The sequence below is a fragment of the Agrilus planipennis genome, unplaced genomic scaffold (genome assembly GCF_000699045.2).
Source record: "Agrilus planipennis isolate EAB-ADULT unplaced genomic scaffold, Apla_2.0 scaffold153, whole genome shotgun sequence".
In the NCBI taxonomy this organism is placed as follows: Eukaryota; Metazoa; Arthropoda; class Insecta; order Coleoptera; family Buprestidae; genus Agrilus; species Agrilus planipennis.
The window spans coordinates 494701-517490 of NW_020438996.1; the positions used below are offsets into that span (position 1 = coordinate 494701).

The 22790-nt window shown below is 34.8% G+C and overlaps 1 protein-coding gene across 1 annotated transcript; it reads right to left on the reverse strand.

Annotated features, from left to right (window-relative positions):
* Positions 1-14689: 14689 nt before the first annotated feature.
* LOC108738071 lies at positions 14690-21388 on the reverse strand. Its single transcript, XM_018471299.1, has 4 exons — positions 20840-21388; positions 19498-20679; positions 18857-18954; positions 14690-15744 (listed from the first exon to the last, which is right to left on the reverse strand). The coding sequence occupies exons 1-4, from the start codon at positions 20876-20878 to the stop codon at positions 15696-15698; spliced, it is 1368 nt and encodes a 455-aa protein (XP_018326801.1). The 5' UTR covers positions 20879-21388; the 3' UTR covers positions 14690-15695.
* Positions 21389-22790: the final 1402 nt, after the last annotated feature.

Consider the following 22790-nt stretch of genomic DNA (forward strand, 5'->3'; position numbering starts at 1 on the left):
AAAAACTATTTATTTACACTAATTATTAAAGAACTTAAAATACTATTCAATTATTACTAAACTTATTATTATATAGATTATCAATTATTCTATTCACTTACACTACTACTACTGTTGATATATTACTATTCACCGCGCTATTTATTTCACGCTGCCACTGTCAATTTATTTCTGGATTCACTTCTGCAACGGTCAATTTATTTCTACTACCTCTCGGCGATCGTCTTTTCCTTTAAATACTCTTTTGTTTCCTTTCTGGAACCTTGTAGAAACATCCGGATTGTTTAGTTTTCCTTTGAACTGTTTAACTGCTTTCCCAGAACCCAGGTACGACACACACATTTACAGAAACGGCGCACATGAAGAAAGACGCCCGCGGCTAATCGGCGAATCAATAAGCTGTCCACGTACACGTGTACCCGATCACACACAAACACGCTTGTGTGTGCTTCACGCTTAAGGATGTTTCGTCCCGAAACATTTTCACTTGCCGCAATCTGCAGTTCTCGCCTTCACGACATCCGCTCCGGGAACAGAAGTAACAGTCCACAGTCTTCGATTATGTTCCCTACGATCCTCCAATCTAGATTGTCCAGTCCACAACCAACTGTTCATAATCCGCTAATTCTTCCGGGAAAAGGGTGTTCAAAATGTCACATGCATCTCCACGAAGCGCAACGGTCAACGCAGTGGCTTTTTCTTCAGGCGCCTAGTTATTCGCCTTAACAGCCGCCTCGAATTGCTTGTGGTATGTGGTCCATGAGGACATCCGTCAAATGTTGGTGGTTTTACTCGTGTTCTTGACTCTACCGCTTCCTTGGCTGATTTGGTTGGCTTCGTTGAGTGTACCAGATGCGCCAACATCCCCTTCGATTGGTGTTATCTTTCCATTAAAAATCAAAGCTTCCAGCACTTTTATCTTCTCTTCTGTTTCTTGAATATTCTTATTAAATATTTCTTCCAATTCACGTTTCAAACTTTTACTATTTTCTTCCAATTTATTTTCCAAACTTTTATTGTTTTCTTCCAATTCACGTTTCAAACTTTTACTATTTTCTTCCAATTTCCTTTCCAAACTTTTATTGTTTTCTTCCAATTCACGTTTCAAACTTTTACTATTTTCTTCCAATTTATTTTCCAAACTTTTAACTTACTTATTCACTTCTAATTTAGAATATCTATAAAGTAAATGTTGAAAATAATTTTAGAATAATGTATTTGCTCAATGAGAATAACACAGGTCTCAACGAAAATTAAAAAAAGTTTTATTATCTCCCTTTTCTTAAAATAACAAAAATGAAACAACAAAAAAAGTAATATGACTCTATTAACGAAAAGACTATATGAGAATGAATCTTAAAAAAAAGAACGAAACCCCTTTGGATAGCGTTGGCCTGGAAACATCAGAATGTTTATCTTTATATTCCACTGCTAATACATACCCGTGTCCCATAATTTAAGACTGCCGAGGACGAAGACGGCCGGATAATCTGGATATTTGGATATCTGTGATAAATTTTCCTTTGTAGAACATTTTCCAGTACTTTTACATACTGTATTGCACATCCATGAGCTTTCAAGCGTTTCTTACCCACTTTTGCTCTTTCATACCNAATGTCGTAATTGATTATTTTTGACGAGGTTAATGCAAAATGAAGGGATGCTTTTAATAAAACGTTTATTAAAATAACTTAAAAATAAATCTAAACATAAAATCAAACACAAAAAATACAATTGTAAAATAAGGCGCAACACAGAAAACCAAAAATAAAACAAACCGAGTCCCTTTACACACATGTCTCTTGTTACACTAACTCTTCTAGAACGCACCTGGCGGCATGCGGCAACCAACCCTTATAATAAAATAAAATAAACAATCTCAATTTAAGACATTTGTATTACTGAATCAATCGATGATGAATGGATGTTGTAAACTATATTTTAATGATTCAATCTCAGGACCACTTAGTCAAAAGTTCCTGGATTCATTTGATTAAGAGCAAGAGCTCGAAGCTCTCTAACAATATTAAAATATTAAATGTACTATAATAATTATACCGACTTTCAATAATTATGTGGCGACTCGCCTATTTCACGCCAGTTCGCGTAACACACCTCTAGCTTCGGCGTCATCCGCTAGGTGGTCACACCCCAGTTACTATCAACGCAGGCAGCTGGAAATCACCGCGATTAGTATATAAGAGTACTTATTTCCTTCCGACACGGCATGGCCTAGAGGTCTAGACCATTGCTTAGCATTCGGGAGGACGCTGGTTCGATTCTGGGTCCGTCTGCCCTGGTCCAAGTTTTTTTGTGGTTTCCTTGGATCACTTAGGCAAATGCTGAGGCAGTAATATTCCACAGATAATCTTTCATTCTCTTCTGTCTTCATTTCGTCCGTCTCGTCTTTCTCACCCGAACCACCACCCACCCATTCCCACGATTCCTGAAAGCAGGCTGAAGAGGGCCTTCCGTCCTATCTTCCAACGTAGTCTGGAGGGACTGCCCGCCCACCAGCATTACTGGCTGGTGGGAATGAAACACCCAAAAGTTTTTTTTTTTTTTTTTGCTTCCGACACCACAGGTCTCCAGATTTCTAAGGCAGACAACACGTCGTCAGCCTTACGAATACAGGCGTGCTCTCGGGACGAAACATCTTTTCTTTCTTTTCAATAGACAACGAGATATCTACAATTACGTATTAAATATATTTTCCTATAATGGGATAATATAAACTACCGGGAAGGGTGCGAAAATGTGAGGATGGAATGTTCTGATTGCATTCCTTAATAAAACGTCTAAATCAGCCGCATATCCAATGTTAGGAAAATATAATAAATTCTCTTTTCATTACATCATTTATTTCCTGTATTTTAGTACAAAACTACGAATAACCTTCTTTTAGCTTCGCCGCAGTTGGGCAAAACTCCTAAGAAAATATTAAATACACAAATCTAAATATATACAAAAAAAATTCACCGTTTTGATCTTTCTTTAATTTTTAAGAATTTTATGTACCCAGCATTCAACCAGCACACCATGCTCCTCATTTTGTAACTGAACCGGCCAAAACACACTACTACTATGAGAACTTTTTCATATTTGCAATTCTTTTTAGTTACTATGAGCATTGTATGTTATTCGATAATAGATACAAATCAAAGAACTCGTTTTGTTCCCTCTTGCTTTTACGTTATCAAAAATCATCATCTTTACTTAAAAGGCTAACCTAAACCTCATCTATGACCTAAACTAATTATTTTGATATAAAGGATGTAATAAAAATAAGGGCCGAGCTTGCAGGAGGTGATAGAGATCATCATCATAAGGTCATCAGTAGTAAGTGGGCTACTTGAGGACACAAGGGGACGAAACGTAGTATGTATTTCTTATGGCGGGATGTTTCCTTCTTCAGGGTTTTATCCCCACTCCTATTCAGTTGACAGCCGTCGTGTCCTCGCTTTCTATTGGTTGATGTCGCCGTGAAGCCCCGCCCCCTTCACAGCCACCACTTGTGCGTCATTCTTCGCCTAACCGTCGTAGAGGTACGATCGGAGCAGCCAGCAGTGTAGTCGAGTACGAGAGTACAATTCTAACGCACTGAGCCTCTCTCTCTCCCTCTCTCTCGCTCTCTGTTTCTCTCTCTCTCTCTCCCCCTTTCGTATTTTCAACTACAGCAGCAGCATAGGAGACTTCAGGGCTATACAAAGAGGCCCAATTAGGTGGATAAATAAATAGATGCTTACGAAATATGGATTTATTGTTGATTTATATTATTTCTTATGAAAACATATACAAACAATAACGATATACAATAATATTATATACAAGACACAGTAATTATAAATTTACTATGTATCTACAATTTGAAATTTCAAACAAAACGTACTCACAAGATGTAAGTATATACGAACAGATAATAAATATATCATTTTAGTATAATATATCGAAAGAGGATTTTCTGGATGTACAAATTAAAATCGTGTGTGCCGAAAATTTTAACAGCGTTATTTATTCCGGACCCGAAAAGCCAATCACACTGTATCTATATAAAAACAAAAACCATTACGATGTAATCAGTAGTATGACCGGGTTTTACGGTAGTGTTTGTCGTGAATCATCGTAAGGTATTTAGCGTGAATAATTGTAAATCAACGTAAATTAGCGTAAATTGTCGTAAATCATCGTAAGTTATCGTAATAGTAGTAATACAGTGTCGCTCCTAGGACTCCGGATGGCCTGTCCATCCAGTTCTGACCATCGTCCAGTTCTTCGGCGCCTTTAGAGGTCATTCTTCAGCTGAAGAAGGTCATTCTTCGGCTGTTGAAGGTCATTCTTTGGCTGAAGAGGAAGAAGAAGGTCATTCTTCGGCTAGGCCGAAGAATGCACACACATACACATACACACATGCTCAGGAAACACCCCCTACAACCCCCTTCCATCGTAGACGTCGCTGTTGCTGCAGTTATGGGTGGTTGTAGGGGATGTTAATTAAGCATGTGCGTTTTGTGCATGTGTGTGTGTTATTTTTACCCTGCTTTGTATTTGACATACAGTAGTAGGTTAAAACCAATGCTAGAATGAGCGTAAACAAATTCGGTCAGTCAAAATGCTCTACGGATATTGCCGGTGGTGGTGGACCAATGTCATCAACAGTAAATTTTAATAAAATTACAAGATTCATAGCTTTTAGTGTCGTCGATGACAGACGAAGTACGATAATAATAATAATAATATGCGACCAGGAGACCGTTCGCTCTCATAAGTGTCGAGCAAGGCAACGTAGTAACCATGTACAGTACTGAACGGACATCATTTACTCGGATTGGAACGACAAGCGGAGGGCAAGTTCGTGGCTTAAATAGACTGCGAATAACAACCATTGATGGTTCGAACTGTGCATACCTAGAAATTTTGTAAGACCAGACAGCGTAGCAGCACAGCTGCAGCATCATCAGTCATCACCGACCAATATTATTACCTACTTACCTACGTACCTACCTACCTACCTACAATGTGGAACGACTGTTACGTTTCATTTAAATAATTCCATTTTTTTTTTTTTTTAAATATCCACAAATAGTAAAAGCGATTAATACAACAACATGACGACAATTGTATATAAGCTTCTCATGTGTATGCTCGAGTGTACGTATGTATGTGTGTATGCATGTATGTATGTGCTGCAAAATATACCAACCACCAACAGCAAACACTGATGGTTCGAACTGTACGTACGTACCATCTAGCATACCATTCCACTATACGTATACATACATGTATACTACGCGATTCAAAGCCGATGGTTGCGGTACTGGCAGCTGTATGTCTCTATGTATGTATGTATGTATGTGTAAAATGCACATACATACCACCTAGCATACGTATACATGTATGTTACGTATGATTCAAATACGTATACTATACGAATACATGCATGTTACGAGACTCAAAGCCGACGGCGGCTGCGGCCTGCCCAGCCAGCTACGGGCGACACGGTACACTCGCACATACACACACGCGCACACACACACACACGCCGCTTGTTGTATCAACCGGTTTTAGAGAACGATCAAGCGGGCCGAGTCGGTAGCCCAGCGCGTTAACGTCGTGAACGGTCGTCGTCGTACTCTCGCACTCGTACTAGGTTCGAACCCCGGTCGCGCGAAAAAAATCGTCTACGGCTACTAACCATCATCCATCCAATACACACCACACACAATACAGACACACATAGGCAACACACAATACACATACACATACAAACACAAAAAAAAGTAACACACACACATGCACAAAACGCACATGCTTAATAAGCATCCCCTACAACCACCCATAACTGCAGCAACAGCGACGTCTACGATGGAAGGGGGTTGTAGGGGGTGTTTCCTGAGCATGTGTGTATGTGTATGTGTGTGCATTCTTCGGCCTAGCCGAAGAATGACCTTCTTATTCCTCTTCGGCCGAAGAATGACCTTCAACAGCCGAAGAATGACCTTCTTCAGCTGAAGAATGATCTCTAAAGGCGCCTAAGAACTGGGCGATGGTCAGAACTGGATGGACAGGCCTTCCGGAGCCCTAGGAGCGACACTGTATTACTACTGTCATCAGTCCTAAAACTAGGATGTGTATCTCCCTTATCATTTCTATTGCCTAATCCAAAAGAACCTGCTATTGCACCGTCTTTACCTTCACCTACTACTGCATTAAAGTCTCCTACAAGTAATAGGTTTTCTTGCCCCTTCACTAAACTTAACACGTCTTTAATTTAAATATAACTATCCTATCGCTTTTTTGTAAATAACTTTCTACACTCTGTCCTGCTTTCCTGCGCATCCGATTCTGTATGTAATATTCTGAAGTTTCCACTCCAAAAGTCTCCGACTTCTGACCAACGAATTTTACTAATAATATTGTAGAAAAATGTCTTGCAAAAATGGCACACATGTTATGTGTAAGTATACAAAAAAAAGGAGCATAAGTGATGTCCACAGCCCTGCCTACGTATAATAGATAAGCGGCCTGCGCCTGCATCACCGAGAATGCTTATTTTTCTAGAATGAATCTATTTTTTAGATATTATAAATATTACTGTAATACATTTTTATGTTACTTTACTTTTGTCTTGTGCCTATAACAAGTGGGTTTACATTTCAATAAAGTCAATTCGTTTAAGAGTTTTTAATTGTTTTTAAAAATTTCTTTCTCGAACCCTTGAATATCACTACCGTCACCTTTTTCTTCTTTGTGGCTTTGTTATATTACATCAAGTTCATTTACAATGGAATATGCATTTCTATTATATAATAATTGTTCATCTTCCAGGAAGAATATGCCACTTAATTTTTATTTTGGGTGAAATCGTGAGATAAGTTGAATATAACCCATCTTAAATTAGTTAAATTTCTAATTACATCTTTAAAAAAACGCAGGTATCTCGTCCACCATTTTGAATTCAACCGATGAATAGAAGTCTTAATAATGATGGTAGATACTGTATAATCTTAATTATTTGTAGCTCAAAGTGCANAATAATTTATATTTAATATTCATAAATATTGCCCGTGCCAATGAAATAAACGAACAGAATGTTCGTAATACAATTTAATAGAAATAAGAATAGATCGAATAGATAATTAGCTACAACGTTATTATTTGTTGTTTAAAATTGTAATACCGTCGAGAGTATAATGAGCTTTTTTCTCCCTACCTACGATTTTGCCAGCGCGCATCCAAGACATTGGAAGGGGCAAATCGCTACAGAAAGTAAATGAAGTATAGGTAATTAACTAGAACTCATGCTGTCTATTCAACATTCTCATCATCAAAAACAATAACTTGAAGTGTTGGTTTTTTAAGTAATGATAATGTTTAGATTTTTTTATACAGTGCTGTCAGGAATTTTTCAAAAAGAGATTTCGACTCCCTGACATTGCACAAACTATTTTTTTAAATACGCGCCTAGTAGAACGTACCTTGTAAACGTCGACTTCCTCCCTATCTAGCCATAAAGTAAATACGGACACAACGATCGTGTAGTTGTCTTTTTCTAGAATTTTAATTAGTCTATGTCACAATGAAGTACAGAAAAATGAGAAAAAACAAAGTACTGGGCCGTTTGCGATCAAAAATCAAAAAACCTCAAAGCAGTCTTTTAAAAACGATCTAGACCATTATGTAAACCTTAGTAGGGTGGTAAAATAATAATTTTTATTTTTTTTTGCTTTTACCCTTTCAAATATTTCTGTTTGATGTAAAAACATCTTCACTAAACATGAGCGCTGTAGGTTAACTCTAAGAGGTTGATTTTTTATTTTAGTTTTACTTCAAAATTCTTGTAGTTTTCCAATTGTTACATTCTTTCTGTCTACAAAACCCACCAAACGTTTCTCTGAGCCTGAATTGCTGGATAAAAGAGCTTCCACTTCAAAATTCTTTTTGTTTTTCAATTGTTTCGTTCTTCATATTGTCTGCAAAATCCACCAAACATTTTCCTCAGCTTCTTTTGATGAATAACACTAACACATTTTAATTAGTATTACTTGTTTTACTTTTAGTTTTGTGTAAGTTAAGCAGGCAATTGATTGGTTGAATGTATTTGAACAGTATCAATGCAGTAGTTTTCTTTTGGTAGTCATGTAAATGATGTGAGAATCTTAAATTCATTTTCACCATTTTAGAAGTTATTACCCTACTATCTTTCTAAAGAAAATTGTGCAGATAGACAGCAAAACAAGTGCGTGAAGCTTGTATGCGAATTATGGGCTACTTGTGTGCTAATTAAGTGCGAAAGAAAAAAAAATTGTGCTGCACAATCAATTGCTTTTTCTTTTAATTTCAAAGTACGGAGTCTAGCACGTCGGCGAGTCACATCCCCTCAAGTAAAAGTTATTGTCACGTAATCAAACACTTTTTTCACTACTACTTAATTTATTTAATTATCTACTTTTTAATCAACACCACTATTAATTATTAATTCACGATTATATGGCACACCTTATCACTTCTTCGCTCTATCTATTTCACTTTGAATTGCCTCGTAACACGAACTCAAACTCGCACTAACTGTTTCGATTTTTTTTTCGCGGAAGAGGGGAAATCTTCAAAAGAGACGTTCGTACGACTGATAGTGTCGGATTCTCGAAGGTGTCCTCGAACCTACCGACCACCTTGCCTACATGTGACAATTTCATGATTAACTATATCAAAAGCATTTGACTAATCAAAAAATGCAACTATCGTCAACTAGAGTAGATTTTGCCGTATATAAAGTTATTTAAATGAGCAATAGCGTCATCAGTTTCTTCTTTTTTAGGAAACCAAACTTATTTGAACTAATTAAATTATGTTTCGTTGCAAATTTGTATAGTTTTGAGAAAACTGCCTTTTCAAATACTTTTGCAACGTGTGATACCACCACTATGGGTATTTAATTATTCTTAAAATTAGCTCAAATTTCTACAGTATTAAATTGTCTTGGGCAAGTACCTTGTTTATTATATGTATGAAAAGAAATGTTATACAGGTTATACAGGTTGTTTCTAAAATAAGGGGCAAGGTTTGGAGGGTATAGATGTAATAGGGAATCGCATGGTGAGTAAAGAAGCCTGATTAAGGGACAAAAAGATTTATAAGGAAATTGCAATCCCAAGCCGGTCCTGGGAGTGAATTAGCAACACAGGTATACACAACCGTTTGTGAAACGGAACTAAAGTAAATATCAACAACTTACTACTACTGCACATGATAATGTTTTAGGCGCCCATTACGATAAAAATTAATCAAATAACAGCTTTGTCCATCGCTGATAGTATGCAGCATTATTTGAAATACACCTCAACATGGTATTAAGAACACGAAACATTACATTACGACTTCCTTACCATTATTTTTAATACTGCTCGACACCTATGCATATGCTTTTATATTATTTATTAAATTAATATGTTTTATCATCATAGAGTCGTCAGTCCTAAATTTGGTTGGACACGTACCTCCACTTTTTCCTATCCTGAGCTAAACTTCGCATTTCCCTAAAACTAGAACAACCCACATCTTTAACTATTTGCGAACAATAATCTAATCTAGCTCTACCTCTACCTCTCCTAACTCCTGTTTCTGCCTCTAATATGTCTCCGACTAGACCTTCATGCCTGAGAAGGTGTCCTACCAACCTATCTCGACTATTTTTTATTGACTTCCTCTGTTCTCCTATTCTTTCTAATACCTCTTCATTTCTAACCTTTACTACCCACGTTATCCTCATCATCCGCTTATAACACCACATTTCGAAAGCTTCTAACCTTTTCTTTTTCGCCGCGCTCACTGTCCATGTTTCGCACCCGTACAACGCCGTGCTCCAAACATACACCTTTAACAACCTTTTTCGAATTTCTAAATTAACCGTTCGCGGGAATAGAAATGATTTCTTTTTATTAAAGGCGACACGACCCTGTGCTATCCTCTGCTTTATATCCCTACTACTCCTTCCGTCCTAACTCTGACTTCCTAGATATCTAAAATCAGCCACTTGTAATTTTTTGTCTCCTATCTTTATATTCGCTCTTTCCCTACTTTTTCTTCCCTTGCACACCAGTATTTGTGTTTTACCTTTATTTATTTTCATACAGAACTGATCTGTCAGTACCGCTTCCATTTTATTTAAAGCTATCTCTAGATCGTCCTTACTAGATGCTAATACTGCTATATCATCTGCAAATCTAAGCATACTAATTTTTGTCCCTGTATATCTATCCTTACAGTTGTACTGTCTTTAATTTTGTTGATGGCGTCTTCGATGTGTAGATTAAAAAGTAGCGGTGACAGTGTGCATCCCTGTCTGACTCCCTTCCTAATATTTACTTCTCTACGTTGCATCCCTAGCTCTAAAACTGCCTGTTGCTCTTTATACGAACTAAGTATCACTCTTCTATCTTTGTAACTCATCCCTACATTTTTAAGTATATTTAACATCTTGTCCCATTTAATATTGCAAAAGTTTTTTCTAAATCCACAAATCGTACGCACTCTTTCCTTTTTCTATCGTTTTCTCTATTGTTACCCGTAAAGCTAGAATGGCCTCCCGCGTTCTTCCGCCCTTTTTTCCATCCTCCTCTGTGCAATTCTAGTTAAGAATTTTTGACGCATGGGAAATTAAGCTAATTGTTCTAAATGTCTCTTTTTAGGCAATGTTACTACTACGTTCCGTTTGTAATCCTCTGGGACTTTCCCCGTCTATTAAATGTGACAAACTAGCTTAAACATACGATCTCTAACCTCTTGTCCTGCATGCTTTAGAATTTCCCCCTGTATCACATCTACATCTGGCGCCTTACTATTTTTTAAGTTCTTTAATGCTACATCGAACTCTTCTCTCATTATGGGATAACCAAGCTCAACTATTTCCACACTATCTTCCTTCTCTAATATATCTCCTAATTCATGGCCTGCGTGTAGGTTCTCTAAATATTCTTTCCACCTATCTGCCTTTTCCTATCAAAATGGCCCCTGCCTCATTTTATATATTATTACTACTGTATCCTACCTCTCTAAAATTTCTTTTAATTATATTATACGCTTCATCTGTTTTACCTACTTCAAACTTTTCTTCTACTTCTTTACACATACTATGAATCCACTGTTCCTTAGCTGCCCTACACTTCCTAATTATTTCCCACTTTATAGCTTTATATCTTTTTTGCCCTTCTTCGTCCGTCCTGTTTTGTATTTCCTCCTTTCGTCTATTAATCCTACAATCTTATTTGTTATCCAGGGTTTCCTACTTTCGTTTTGTTTATGACCTAGTATATCTGTAGCTGCTGACTTTAGGCACGTTTTATTGCAGTTCCATTCTGTCTCTATGTTCCCGTCATTCATTTCTCCCGCCGCCTTTAGTATTTCGTCTGTCCTTTTATCTAGCCTATCACGCGTTTCGTTACATTTTAGCTTTTCTAAGTGGAGACGTCTCCTACCTTCTCTCTTTTTCAGAATTTTCAATTTAAGATTGGTCTTCATAACTACTAAGTTATGATCGCTATCTATATATGCTCCTGGATAATTCCTACAGTCCTTCACATGATTTTTAAATCATTGCCTAACAAGTATGTAATCTAACTGATATCTCCCTAAATCACCTGGCTTCTTCCACGTATAGCTCCTCCTAATGTGATGGCTGAATAAAGTATCCGCGACGGTTAAATTATGTTTATAGCAAAATTCTATCAGCCTATCTCCCCTATCATTTCTATTGCCTAATCCAAAATAACCTGGTATTGCACCCACTTTGCCTTCACCTATTACTGCATTGAAATCTCCTAGAACTATTATGTTTTCCTGTCCTCTCACTAAACTTAACACATCTTCTATATCTGCATAAACCGCTTCTATGTCTTCATCACTGTAGGCATGTAGACCTGCACTAATACCGTTCTTAGTTGCTTTGAGTATAATTTAACCGTAACTATCTTATCGCTTTTTTGTAAATAACTTTCTACACTCTGCCCTACTTTCCTACGCATTACAATTCCTACCCCGAATTACCTTCTACCGATTCTGTATGTATTACCCTAAAGTCTCCACTCCAGAAGTCTCCAGCTTCGGGCCTAATACCTACTATATCTAATTCTAATCTATGCATCTCTACTTTTAAATTGTCTAATTTTCCTACTTGTCTCATTGTTCTAACATTCCACGCTCCGACTTGTGAAATATTGCACCTATCCCTATTGCACTTATTGATGACATCCCTCCAGGGACTCCCCGCTCGGACATCCGAATGGGGACTAGCTTACGTCCGGAGTGCTTTACCCCAGACGACGTCATCATTTAATTTTTGCGTACGTTGTACTCGGGATCATAATGTGGTGATTTCCCGTTGCCTTCCACATCGCAGTATTGTGCATCAGGGTGCCATACCGATCCTCGTGATCTCTGCCACCCTGAGTACTGAAAGAGCTGCTGCCCTCTTTCAGGGACTTGTCTTAGTCTGGTTTCTCTTTAAGAACCCCTCCGTTATGGTTGAACCTATGGTCCGGCTCCCTAAATTATCGAAACTCGTAAACCGATCCACCAACTCTAGTTTGTACAAGAGTTTCGTCAAGGTTCAAGTCCCGTCGGATCGGATCAATATGTTTAAGTAATGTTTTATTCTTGCATTTTAATTCTTCATTTAATTCCAGTAGTTTTTTAATCTTTGATTCTTATTTCTAATCTGATCAGCGAAGTCTACTATATTATACTCAATATATTCGTCATCTCGCCTTGGTGTTCGTTATTGTGCTTTATCTTTTCATGTTAATTTTTGCAAAATTCTTTTGCTCCATTTTTTCGTACTCTTCTTTCAATCTATAAAAATTTGAGATTTGAGAGTTGCACTAATTTTATTTCTATAAACACCTTGGATGTTGAAGCATTCGGTAAGGCAGAATTTTCATACATTCGTAGTTCGGACCAAGAAGGGGTTTGAATGGCCTGAAGACATTTCCATTATAAGCAATATGTGCCTAACATTTAGAGTATTCATTAGCGAAAGCTTTTATATATTCGTTTTAAAATATAAGTCACAAAAAAGTGTTCTGTATTTTTTAACCACAGAAATGTTTAGTTTCCAGAATATAGCATTTAGGAAACAGTTCTGATACTTGTAATTTTCATCATCATCATCATCATAAGGTCGTCAGTCCTAAGACTGGTTGTAGACGTACCTCCACTCACGAGCTAAACTTCGCATTTCCCTAAAACTAGAACAACCAACATCCTTAACTATTTGCGAACAGTAATCTAACCTAGGTCTACCGCTTCTAACTCCTGTTTCTGCTTCTAATAAGTCTCTGACTAGACGTTCATGCCTGAGAAGGTGTCCTACCAACCTATCTCGCCTATTTATTATTGACTTCCATAGAGTCCACTGTTTTCCTATTCTTTATAATACCTCTTCATTTCTAACCTTTTCTACCAACGTTATCCTCATCATTCGCTTATAACACCACATTTTGAAGACTTTTCTTTTCCGCCGCGCTCACTGTCCATGTTTTGCACCCGTACAACGCCAAAAATACACCTTTAACAACCTTTTTCGAATTTCTAAATTAACCGTTCGCGGGTATATAAGTGACTTCTTTTTAGTAAAGGCGACACGACCCTGCGCTATCCTCTGCTTTATATCCCTACTACTCCTTCCGTCCTGACTTATCTGACTCCCTAGNAGCTACTTATTATCTCGTTTCTGATAACACTAATGGTATGACTTATTGCTAGTATAAATAACACAGCTTTGCTTTATTAAGTTCATTAGCAGTTTATCCCTGGAACAAGCAACAATACTATATATGTCAACGGAAATGGAAAGTGCGTGTTGGATATCGCGAATGCTCACACCGCTGGATAAGCAGCGATGACTGGAGAGGTGCAAAGATTTTTGGTCTAGACCTGGCTCTCAGTGACTTTTCGTTTTTTCAAATTTAAAAGAGAAATTACGGGGACGAGGATTTTGAGAGGTTTTATATTTAAGATGTAAAAAGTGGATCTTACTTGATGGAAATTAAATTGAAATATAAATAATACAAAACTATACTTTTCATTCAGTAAGTATTTTAGGCTGCAAACTTATTAGCTGCCTCTCGTAGATATATAATTCGTATACATACAATATCTAAAAAGCAAACCTACATTTTGGACAGCGGGCCCTATGGATTCGTCATTGACCGATTTACGTTGTCCTTTTCTTTTAAGGAAGTTTCGAAATTAATAAAACAAAGATAAACTTAAATAATGTAAAATAAATTAAAAACTATTAATTATTATATTTTCGTTGGGTAAAGAAAAGGCGACTCTGATAAACCGTCTGGCCCTAGGCTCAGTTGCACCTTCTTGAGGAGTATGTAAGAGCAGATATTTTCTTGGACTGAACTTAAAAGTATGTATTTATTTATTTAAATCTATTTTACAAAATACTGCTAAAAATATTTGTACTGAGTAACGGCCAACTTATCTGGGGGCACCTGTCAAGACGAGCTAAGAGAAGCCCAAGGGCACTACCTACCTTTTCTAGAAACGCTTAGATTGCTTATCGATAGGTAGTCAGAAAAACAAAACAAATCATGCGGATGTTATGCATATCCACTTACTATATATTTAAGTCAAACAAAAAACATAGGTATATATAGATAATTACAGTTATTTATATTTAATATTGACATTATATAATTATTTGTACATCAGTCCTTGTGATTTTTTCTATAATATATAAGTACTACTCCTCTGCAACATGTTTTTTACTGTTAATATTAAAATAGAGAAGGAATGTTAACATAAATAACATAAAATGTATATACATGTTAATACAACACTAAAACTCTAAATTTCCCATAAAACGTTTCTATTTATGTCAATTTCACAAAATTCCAGCTGATTTTCTCGTATTACATATGTGTATGTCTATTTTACGTGTAAGGAAATACTAAAAAATAATACTTTCAATACATTCTTTTAGAAAAAACGTACGTACATTTCATGTGTGGTAGTAGATATATATATGCATGTATAATAGATACTGATTACATTATTATATATAGACATACCTATAGTAGGACACTAGTACATACGATTTGCCGGCACATAATATAAAAATAATTCTAATAAAATAAATGTGCTGGAATTTTGACGCAGAGGTATAAGGAAAAGTGTATATATAAACTTGTCTGTATATACATATATAATTATAAGAAAAAGTACAACCTGTATGTTTTTAATTATTGTTATAATAAACTATAACAACAACAACAAATGTTTGAGAAAGTAAAATTGTCTTGCTTTCTCGCTGTGTTAAATTTAATGATGGAATCCAAGGTCCTTCTAGAAGGATAGAAACGGTCAGTACTTTACAAATTATGTCTTTTTAAGTCTTCGGATCCTTCTATTGGGACTTAGAGTCTTGTTGTTGTTCTATTTCAAGCTTTTCAACCAATTTTTTGTGAGCAGTGTACTACAATTTCTCAGAATTTAGAATCTAGACTGGCATAATAATTATGGTACTAAATAATTTAGTAATAAAAATGATATGTGCCAGACAACGCATTTCTATTTTGACTTAATTAAAAAAATAACGATAATAATTGAAGTGTATCGCTGTTTCGAAGTTTTATTCCACATACTGCTGGCAGAAGTAGGATGCCCTCGATTTTTTATCAGAAAGAAGATCAATTTCCCTGTACAAACGTACTTCCAGAAGTGCTTCCAAGAAAACACCTGCTTGTACGTCATATCATTAACAGCATACGTATTGTACTTCTACAATATTGTAATATACCTGACACTGTTTTATTTGCCTGAAGGGATTTAGAAATAGAGCGTAATAGTGAAGATGTCAAAACTGCAATTTTTGCGCAACCCGAAATTTTTAATGAGCATTCCCACCACAGGTGTCCCTATATGTTTTGTCCAGCTATCAACGAGAGTTGTCAATTGTTAAATTAAAATATGATAATGCCCATTTGTATAAAAAAATCACCTTGAATTAATAACAATGTAGGTAGTACCTAACTCTATTATAAATGATGTTTAACGATATCAGTTAAGCGCAACTTAAACAGGCATAAGAATCATTCTCCAGTTCATAATTTAGCAATTTTCGTTTACAGCTAGACAATATACATATACTGGAGACATCTGCGGTGGAAATTCGCACTAAAAGTTTCGGGGTACCTATGCCAAAACGGCAGTTCTGTTTTCTTTATGTAATTCTAGACACATAAACTACATTTGAATATTGTTACGTAAATTCCTTCTATATTTATCTATTTACACAAGTTTATTATAGGAAGTATTAGGTACAAAAATATAACGACTAAGGCAAGCATTTCAATCTTAAATAGCAGCAATAATTTAAATATCTAATAATGTTTTTGAATGCAACATTTGTTGTTCATTAAAAGACGAACATGATTTATAAGCTATAGCCGCTGCGATACCTTAACCAGTATAGGAAATTGTACAAACACCGTTTTTAATTAACTGGCTAGACGGATATAAATTAGGCATGTGTACCCATTTTAAAATTAAAAATTAAAATGAAAATAAAAAAAGAATGTAAGGGAGGCGAACATAGCATCAGCAGAAAGTTTATCTATTGTACCTTAAGCAAATTAAATTTACTTGGTACATTTACTTAAATAAAATTTTGAAAAAATACAAGTTCTTTTAACAACACGAAAGGCTTCAAGTCATCTATTACATCATCTTAGTCTATTATTAGAAAGATAGAGGTTGTCTATTAACTATTATAACTACGCACGTAATGTTTTACAAAATATGTATTTCAACTGATGCATGTAGATGTAAACACGCTGTAAAACGATTTGTATTACATATGTAATTTATCTTATGTGATTAGAAACGCTCTAAGCAAATATTAAGTTTTAACATGGACAATATTGCGATAAGAGACCGACTTTTATAGTAAAAGTGACACTTAGTCTTTGTTATATATTAATTTTTATCTGCGAATGAGTGAAATAAAAGGTCCTACATTTGCAGTCCTTGTTCTCTATCACAGATGTAATCTCTGCAATACATTCAGACAATGAAAAGAACCGTATTCTCTTGACATATCATTTCGAAATGCTGATGGAATTTAATGCACTTTAAAATAAACAAACATTGAAAAAAATATATAAAACTTTCGTTAAAGGTAATTGCACAAAAAAAGCATGCCACTTTTCAAAGGGGGGATACACTTTTGAAAGATAGAATGCACTCTCTGAGAAAATAATTTTCCATTTTCTCTACTCGGTAAATTGGATGCGCGCTGTTTTACTGCGCAGCGTACGACTGAGCATAGTGACGCTATAGGAATGACGCTATACATTAAACAAGCCACGTAATTACTTTTTAGGTATATCTCTAGTCTTCTCGCGTACATCAAATTTCGGTTGACGCTATTACAATATACAAATTATACAAAAACAAGGATAAGTGGGTCGAGCAATGTTTTAAATTGACACTTGCAGTTAATTTGGGAGTTGGAATTAAATGCACTTTAAAATACACTAAAGTGATATTAAAATGAAAGGAATTAATATCAAAAAAGGATTTGAAGCATTCGTTACAGGTAATACACATTAAAAATACATTTCATTGTTGAAAGACAGAATGCACTTTGAGAAAAAAAATCCACTTTAAAGAAAATTTGTCCATTCTGAAATTTACCATAATAGACAGAGGTGGTTGTGGCACTACATGAAAAAGTTTTTCTTGCATGAATAAAGAATAGATCGCACATTAAAATGTAGGTAATAACCAAGACGATAAATAAATGATGTTTGCAGCTTGGACTGGACATTTACTAGACTGTCCACATGCTTGTCTCAACCTTCAATAATGTGTGTGTAAATTTTAGTGAAATAATATGTTTGTTCTTCTCTTCTTTATCTTCTCTTTTTTATTAAATGTTCCTAATTCTCAAAGCGATTTTCCAGTTTTATAATTTGTCCACACATATTTAAAATAATTGTCGAAATTCCAATAATTTATTTAATTAATCATTTCAAAATGCAAACGATCCATTTTAAAGTTGGTAATAATAAAGCTAAACCTTATCGTTTTAATGTACGAACCATCCATTTTCAAATGTTAATGTTGAAAGTAATATTTTCAAACTGCAAACAATTTATTTTCAATGTGCAAGTGGCAAAACTTAATGTTTTTTTTGTCAAATGCAATTATATATTTCCCTTAACTAAATATATCAAATAAAAGCATTTTTAATTTTAAAATTTCTGGCATTTGATTATTTTGAATTAGAAAGCATTTGTAATTGTTCCTTAAAAAATTATTAAACGTGTTTTCAGGGAAAAGAATGGAAAAAGTATAAGCTATTGGGTAATTATAAAAATTCGTTGAAAATTTTGAAGGCAGCCAACTTCTTTTATATACCCTTCAAATAGTAAGCTATCACATTATTTTTGATGATATAACCATTTTTATGTGCATATGGTTTAAACAGCGCTAGCTTTCATTTTACATTGTTTTCTCTTCTTATCAAATATTGCATTCCTATATTGTTAACATTCTTAAATGTCTCTTAACAAATATTATCAGCATTCTCAATGATTATATCCTGCATTTCGGCTGTCGATAAAAAATATCTTTTTTCTAAAATCTAATTTTCAGTCTTAAATGAAAATATTTATATTTACAATTAGGTATACCGATAAGAAGAGTATTATATACTTTAACGGTTTCATTTAAAAATAAAAGTCAAATGCAATAACATTTGAGTCTATTTTTTGGCTAAGTTGTTGGTAAACTTTTACATAGCCGATTACTTAAATAATATTAAATAAAACTATAAACAACTTACGACGTTTTCTTAAGAACCGACAACTGCTGCGTTAAGTTGTCTTCGTTGGTGACAATCCTTTTTCTCATTGGAGATTTTAATTCGTTACTTTTGTAACTCTGTAACAACAATAAAAGAAAAAACTAAAACAAATCTAAAAAGAGGAACCAAATTTATAGAAGTATATCACTGCGTTTTGTGAATTTCAGCATCAAACCATAAGTATTGGCAATATTCCATTTCTATAAATGCTTTAAATGAATTGGATGTAGATATGTATAAGAAACGTAAGATAATGACGGACGCACCGACGGCAACTGGTAGTTGTATGAATTTATATGGAAAATAATTTTCTAACGAATGAAAATTACGATATGTGTTGATTTAATATCGTATTGATTAATTTAGCTGCCGATGTCAGATTAATTTAAATTTTTTAGGAGACCTAGTCACGAAATTCAAAGGTGAACTCTATCAATATTGTAGGATAGGATTTCTTTTTTTAGATAATAACGGTCACAACACGTATGTAAGAATGACGTAAAAAATCAATAGATTCGCTTATTATCAGAGCTCTATTTTTACATTCAACGTAGCTATAAGAAAATCAAGTAGCAATAGCAATGTTGAAGTTAGTCTTAGACGAAAGGGTTTTGGCTTACCTTTTCTAGTTGTTTCTCCATATCTAACATACGTTTTATGGTATCATAAACCGAAGGTGCTCTTTTCTTATCGTTTTTGTGTGTAACAACTGAATTTGTAGACTGAGCTATGAATCCTTGCCAATTAGAAGAAGCCGGTCTTGCTAATACCTCTTCTTTTTGTCCTTGTACATACTTATGTTGAGTAGACTGAGTGGGGGTTACGCTTAATGCTGCACCCGAAGAAAACACTCTGTTTTTTTCAGGCTTTGCAAATTCGTCATCGGATGTAGAATCAGCGTATTTTCGCGATACCGAATTTCGTTTAATTTGTTTGGCAAAATTGTCAAATTTCCGATCTTTCATTGATCCTCTCGTATTGCTCTCAGACTTTAACCAATTGTAACGTTCTTCGGGAGAAATGTTGCTGTTGACTTTTTGTTTGCTAAATCGTTCTTGAGGATCGGCTAATTGTTTTAATTCTTTCACATCTTCATCCTCCTGGTGGGAATCAGTATTAACGAGAGGTATGTCCTTAAGATCTCCCCACCTCTCCTTCGAATCTTCAGAATTATAATCAATGTTTGGGGTCTGCTCATAATAAGTTTTTGGTGCTTGCAATGAATCCTTGTACATCTGCGACATTATTAAGTTTTGAAGAAAGGCTGCGTTGACATCATCAAAATTGCCCTCTGCATCGTTATCGTTTTCGTAAAGAACTTCTTGTCCTATCGGCTGGGATCTTTCTCTCTCTTCTCTTTCGGCTTCTTGAATCATTTCATCTTCGAGATTTTCAAAAGGCTCTCCATTTCGATTATAACCGTAGTAGCCGTAATTTGATGGTCGTATCACAGGGCTTTCTCCATAATAATAAGGCATAACAGCTTGATATACTTCGTATCTGGAAGTTCGCGGAGGTGGATAATATACAGGGTAAGAGGAAGATGAATCTTGGGGATAATAGTACTCTTCTGCAAATTCCTGATTAGGAGAATATGATGGATACATTTCGTAGTTAGAAGGATAACGTTCGGTACGAAGAAATTGATAATATGGAGCGGGTACGTTCCATGATGGGTTGTTTATCCTAGGAGCGGTACTTGCATGATTATACCTTTTCGTACCATACATCGTGTACGTTAAGCAGGGAGAGAAAAACAAGAAGAGTACCACGTATAACAGCTTCAGCGATAGTGACAAATTCTGTAAAAATATTAAATAATAAATATTAATAAAAAATATCTTTGTCGATGTTATGCCAGAAAAATAAAGCTCTTAATTGTTGTGGTTGTAAATGGTTATATGTGCGTTAAATTTTAGAACAAAATGAAGAAATAAAGGAAAATAAATATAAGTATCTTACCATTGTTCTATTTTTAGTGAAGCAGAACGATGCAAACATGCACAAGTACACACTTATTAATTGATTAATCCTGGTAACACGTTTTTAGCACACAGCTCACTGAAACCTGTAGGACTCTATGACGAAAATGCAGTCCTGTGAATAGAGCTTCTATTTATAACAAAAATTTCCCCTGGTTTCTCACCCACACGGTTATCAATGAATTTGAAGCGAGTGGGGAGAAAATTCTAAATGCGACAATCAAATCCTATTGGCTGTGAATTTTCCGTGGAAATTTTCATTGGTCCTAGTAAGGACCGTTATTGATCCTAATAGAGCGTGTGCTCATGAAACAGCTTTTCTGATCCTTTTCATCGCATTCACGTTTCCTAACTCTTCTGTCATATATATACTTATGTATCTGTTTATATGTGTATGTATACTATGTAATAAAACAGATTTTTTATTTACCCATATAAAAGTACTAGTTTTAATGTTTACTTTCTAAACTTTTTATTATTAGATCAAACATCAAAATCAACATCTCTTAATAGAAAAGATGCAGAACAGAAAAGCAAAGGCCTCCGTTTTTTGAAATATTAGCAAAAGCTATTTTTAGCTCCTTCATAATATTACATATCTGTATCTGTATGTGATAGGTATCCATGTGAATACGCATATACATCTTTTGTTAATTATATGGGTACATATACAAATGCACATATCAGTTTTAAATCAAAACAGTTATACCTCACGTACCTGTCTTACGGATACTGTTACAACTTATGGAAGGGTAGGTGATGCTTTTCGTTACCACGATAATTGGTGATATTGCCCGTTACCATAAAATTTACAATAGTTGTCAAATATCAACAATGCCTTTTTTCTAATATAAATACAGGGAAACTGAAAAAAGAGTCTCTCTTCTGCGATAAAAATTCTATGTAGGTATATTTTAAAATTAATTGACATCACTCGATGAACTAAGCTGGAACCGATTGCGAAGTAAGTAAAAAGTTAGAAAACTCAAGTAATTTTCAGTTTTAGGATTTGTTGATTTATTCATATTTTGGTTATAAAGCCTAGCCTAGTCTAACTTAACCTATCCAATTCCTTAATGATATGAAAATGCTTATTGTTAATGTTCGTCAATTTGCAACAAAAAAATCTTAATTGATCTGCAGAAATTTCAGTATCTTATAGTTTTGAAACGATTTGTGTGAATAGGTAATGTCACATACAAATGTTTAATTAATAACGAAGTGCCTGTTCATTTGCCACTATTTATTTTCAAAAAATTAACTGAAGAAACTATTTTAATTTATATATATTCNATAGAAAATTGATATTTTGAAATTTTTTTGTTTATTTCATGGTTTAAAAGAAAGAATTTCTAATTGTATTAAAACATTATTTCACTTATTTAAATGAATAAATAACAACAAATCAACAATCCAGTACATTTCCTTTGAACTATTTAGCATACGATTCTTTTTTGATAATTTGTGACGAATCGGTGGTCGCCATTCAAGAAAATTTTTAAGTACGGAATATAATCTACAAACAAACAATGTAATATACAACTAACTAACTGCATTCAAACAATTCGCAGATCGTCCTGTTGGCGATGCGAGTGCGTGGGAGACAAGGAGTTCGATTTTTGGCAACACAATTTATGAATGAGGCTAATACGGCAACACATAAAAAGTAAGCCAATTTATATGAAAGGTCAATAAATATATATTTGTGAATATATATGTATAAATACATACTTTGAGGAGAAATATGCAATATTTATAAAATGACGTGGGTAGTATTCTAAGATTAAACATTTAATATTTCTTAGATATTGCTTATCGATAGGTAGTCAGAAAAACAAAACAAATCATGCGGATGTTATGCATATCCACTTACTATATATTAGAAATAGCATTATAATGGGGCACAATATTTTTTTTTTATAATTCTCTCC